Raw genomic sequence first — 5,000 nt, 5'->3', positions numbered from 1 at the left:
ATATATTGAGCGAGGACATGTGTGGCGCGGGCTGTGCGAACCCCGAGTGGATGCCATACCCCCCGGACCACTAACTATTTTTGTTCAAGATCCAAGAGTGTTGTTTGTACCTTAAAATTAGTCCTTCATCGAGCTCAGCGTAGGGTATGGTGGCTGTCCGATGTTACTCAGCACTTGTCAGAGTGGAACTGTCGAAAATGCCGGATTTGCAGGTCCCTACATTTGTTGTGAATGAGGAGCTCAAGTGTACAGTACATATCCCCCCCCCCCCACCACCACCACACGTGTGTGTGTGTGTGTGTGTGTGTGTGTGTGTGTGTGTGTGTGCGTGTGTGTGTGCGCGCGCGCGCATTTGATTTTGCTTGTTTATATGAAGATGCATATGAACTGTACAAATGAATACGGAGATACACATGAGAGAAATAAATACAAGGCATACAACAAATATACATGTTTGAACATGCATTTAGCTCAGCTTAACTATGGTAGCTTACATAAAAACTGGCCAGTCTTGGAGGCTATTTTTGCCATTGGCATTCGAAATGGATATTTTGAGAATAAAGAACACCTGTCGTTGCCATAAGTGAGAAGTGAGAATAGTACAGGTTGTCGTCGCATGTCAGTCTCCAGGTTAATTTAGACTTGATGATTACGAGCGGTTTGTTGATGAGTGTTCTGTAGGTGCTTTGGCGAGTCAGACGTGCGGCAGACAGCAGATGCGGTTCATGTCTTGCGCCAGGTGAAGAAGGGTGGACACGCGCCAGCTGGCTAATATCACACTCAAGTTACTGTCCAGACTCACTTGTGTATATGAGCCGCTTCATTCATGGTGGCGTTCGTGTCACGTTTTGCAGCGTGCAATAGTGATCTAATCCCCTTTAGCCCTGAATTCCCGAGTCAACTGTGCAGTTCGTCAGTGTCGAGGCTGGGGCATACCGTAACAGATTCAGGTATTTCCTGCTGTATTTCGTGTGAGAAACACCGCTGGGCAGACAAACATTCATCTCATGACCCTGGTGTACACATGTCTCGTACCAGAATATGCAGTCATCTCATGACATCATCTCTCACCGTCGTCATTAAACAAAGGATAAATGATCGCATGTGGCAAAGAAAATGGCCACGTGGTGTCCCAGGGTCAGCATGGTCCCACCCACATGGTCCCGCCCCACATGGCCGAGCCACGGAGTCTCGTGCACCTTCCTCCTCCTGCCTCCTCAGCCATCCAGTTCCCAAACGCTTTTCCGTTGTCCCTCCGATTCGCGCTCACGTAGATGCAGTTCTACTCTGCTGACTAATTTGACGGGTTTGTTCAGGACTTGTCTCATGATAGGTACCTTATCAAATTGCGAAACAATAAACATACGATAAAGTTTGAGTTCGCTGTAAACAGCTTAAACACAAGAGAGATAAGAAGAGATATGATATAGATAGGATATAGATAGGAGAAGTTGTGAGTGGGCGGGTGGTGACGTCATTGCTTACCGGAATTAGTCTGGCTGCAAACCTGTTGACGCTTCCCGTTGTGCTCGTCTCGTCCACCGCGGCGGCCGCCACCGCCGCCATCCGTTATCCTCGGACCTCGGTCTTTGTATTGCAATGACGTCGTGCCTGAAAGGGCTTAAACATGGAAACCCCAGCATACCTTGTTGAGAGTTATTTTGGCGTGGACTCACACACACACACACACACACACCACACCACACCACACCACACCACACCACACCACACCACACCACACCACACCACACCACACCACACCACACCACACACACACCACACACACACACACACACACACACACACACACACACACACACACACACACACACACACACACACACACACACACACACACACACATGCAAATGTGTGTACACATATAAGTGTGTGTGTGGATGTGGATGTGGATGTGGATGTGGATGTGGATGTGTGTGTGCGTGTGCAAATGAAGAATAGAGATGCGTATTTGTCAATGTCAATGACCATAAACATATACATAATATTAGTAATATTTTTCTTAAACATGATTCGTTGCGAGGGATTAAGAGAGTTGTTACATGTTCAAATAATCAAATTAAAAGAAGTTTACAGTCGGATTTCTTCAAAAGATGATAGTTACTGCAATTAACGCATTGCGGTTTTCACATACAATCCTAAGGTTAAATACGTAGTGAATAATTATCTTCGCTCCTCTCGATTAAGCCTCCACTTGATACTTTGTCAGGGTTTTTTTTTTTTTTTTGACGATAATGAATATTTGTTAGCAATTCAGGCGATAGCATCCAGAGTTTTAAAATACTGCGTATGAATTATCATACCCGTAGCTATCTCTGTTGTCGACACTAAACTGCATAGGCACAGATTTGATTAAGCAACTTCCCATGCAGACATGTATGACGTCACAGAAGCTTATCTCGAGCGGAATTCCCGTGGGCGTCCTCGCTTGGGTTGGGCCCGTGCTGGTGCTGGGAAATAGCTGGTACACTGACTGACCTAACAGTTTGAAGGGAAGGCCTTAGTGTTTCCAGTATGGCTTTTGCGGATGATCGGAATGCGCTTCATATTGCAGATCTTTGTGCTAAAAGGGCCAAAGGAGAAAGGTGTCAACGGTACTTCATTTACTCTCTTCGTAAAGAGAAACTTTCACAATTTACATTATTGAATTGATTGGCGTTCGCTAAAGGGTGTTGTCTTTGTTGAGTAAAAGCTTAAGGATACGGCAGCTTCGTCAGACTCCAGGAGAAACTGATGTCAAGGTGACCAGCCCTGCAACGTTTCTCCCTCACTTCTCGCCCGTTGCTGCTTGTGTTCCGGTTTCTGCCCAATACTAACACGACTTGTAACATTATCACCAAACGCAAGAAATTTGTTTGTTTAGAGGAATCACACTGAATTTGGTTCGAACACAAGTACCTTGACACACATTTTTACCATTATTTATTGTTATTATAATTATTATTATATTAATGACATCTTCACAATAACTCAAAAATTTAGTACGTATTTGGACAAGTTTGGCGTAGAAGTAAAGCCTCCTGTCACATTTATATCCTATGGTACAGCGTCAAGACCCCAGTCACCCAGTATTACTCAAGCGGTTAAGTGAAAGTGCCGAGTTCAGCCCTGGAGTAATTACCTTCCACGTCACTATGTAAACGGTATTGTACTTACCAATGGGGAAAGCTGTTCATGCTTTTACTGGGTAATGGCGAGCACTGATGATTAGGATTTGTATGTGCACTTTTCGTTGCTTCTTTGTTGATTCATCCACACACACACACACACACACACACACACACACACACACACACACACACACACACACACACACACACACACACACACACACACACACACACACACACACCTTTACATATATTATATATATACTTCTACATTAATGTGTATGTATGGTATTGATGAATCAACAAAGAAGATTGTGTGTGTGTGTGTGTGTGTGTGTGTGTGTGTGTGTGTGTGTGTGTGTGTGTGTGTGTGTGTGTGTGTGTGTGTGTGTGTGTGTGTAGTTATATATATGTGTATATATATAGTTATATATGTGTGTATATATATAGTTATATATGTGTGTATATATATAGTTATATATGTGTATATATGTATGGGTATATATTTGTATAATGTACATATTTATATTTATATGTATAAAGTTAATATATATATACATAATATATATATAGTTATATATATGTATATAGGTATGTATATATGTGTGTATGTATATATGTGTGTATGTATATATATATATTATACACGCGCACACATACATACACATAAATGTGTATATATATTTATTTATATTTATATGTCTGCATTTATGTATGTATGTATATGTATGTATGTAAGTATGTATGTATATATATATATTTATATATATGCATTATAGATGTATCTATATATGTATATGTATGAACATATACATATACATATATGTGTATATATATATATTTATATATATATATGCATTATATATGTGCATATGTATGTATATATATATATATACATATATATATATATATATACATATATGTATGTATATATGTAAATATATCAAACACACACACACACACACACACACACACACACATATATATATATATATATTCACTTATATATTTATATGTGTGTAATTTTGTGTCTGTACACGTACAAAAGTTACCTTCGATAGATATTTCGTATATAATAAAAATACACACAAACCATAGATAAAACAAGTGAACCTTAAAAAATGTTTTATACTTATCCTGCTGGCTGTTATTCAAGATAATTTATCATTATCATCATTACAAGAGTATATGAATGAAAATGTTCATAACATCTAAACTTACCTGGGCAAGATATGCCACAACAGTGACATTTGTATCTTATTTCTCAAGCTTCTGATAAAAATCTTCAACTACCGACTATTTGAACTGCTCGGCACCGCCCAACATACTTATAGCCTCTAATTACATTTTTTTCCCGTAATTAACTCGCACTTAAACACATTTACTTAAATGTATTAAGCGCCAGAGATGATTATCTGATGGAGGAGTCGGCAACAGGCCCTTCCGAGAAATGGTTGCGTGCGGAGCTGTGTTTTCGGAACGGAAAGAAAACGGGCGCTTGCGGGAAAGAAGGTTTGGGGAAATCCGGGAGGGATTTTAGTTCGAATATCAACTCCAGTGCCGGGAAGGATGGACGGTGCAGACGAAATGGCTACTCTGGCACTGCTGTTGGCCTGTGTCTCCATTCCTTGCATTAGCAGCGGTTTGCTGCTTGAGAGGCTCTTGCTTTTGTTCCCGAAATTTGGCAGATGTCAGCGGACTTTCTCTCGTTACGTAAACATTGTGTAACCCTTGAACGTTTGGTTTCTATTTATCACATCCGGAGAACGGAGAGGAGGAAATAAGTGAAGGGGCATGGGCAAAAATCAGTTGTTGGTAAATGTCTTTTGTAGCGCATGTCAATGTGCATTGTTACGTACTTTTTGTGATAAA

The 5,000-nt window shown here is 40.6% G+C and overlaps 1 protein-coding gene and 1 long non-coding RNA gene across 3 annotated transcripts in view; one reads left to right on the top strand and one right to left on the bottom strand.

The window, feature by feature from the left end:
• The window catches only part of LOC125028538 (SIN3-HDAC complex-associated factor-like), a 64,570-nt gene that overhangs the window by 36,602 nt on the left and 22,968 nt on the right, over nt 1-5,000 (top strand). Inside the window, exon 1 of one of the 2 annotated variants that reach the window (XM_047617909.1) lies at nt 2,540-2,612. The exons of the other annotated variant lie outside the window; for it this stretch is intronic. Within the exon in view, the coding sequence (XP_047473865.1) occupies nt 2,546-2,612 (67 nt within the window). The 5' untranslated portion in view covers nt 2,540-2,545. Of the gene's footprint in view, nt 1-2,539; nt 2,613-5,000 lie in introns of those variants that run through there. 2 annotated transcript variants of the gene reach the window in all.
• The window catches only part of LOC125028541, a 9,935-nt gene continuing 5,224 nt past the window's right edge, over nt 290-5,000 (bottom strand). The window contains exon 2 of the long non-coding RNA XR_007115112.1: nt 290-1,611. This is a non-coding gene — a long non-coding RNA (uncharacterized LOC125028541). The remainder of the gene's footprint in view (nt 1,612-5,000) is intronic.

Source organism: Penaeus chinensis, chromosome 9 (assembly GCF_019202785.1).
Source record: "Penaeus chinensis breed Huanghai No. 1 chromosome 9, ASM1920278v2, whole genome shotgun sequence".
NCBI lineage: Eukaryota > Metazoa > Arthropoda > Malacostraca > Decapoda > Penaeidae > Penaeus > Penaeus chinensis.
Note: the sequence above shows the minus strand (reverse complement) of the source record. Positions and strands in the feature narration are given on the sequence as shown.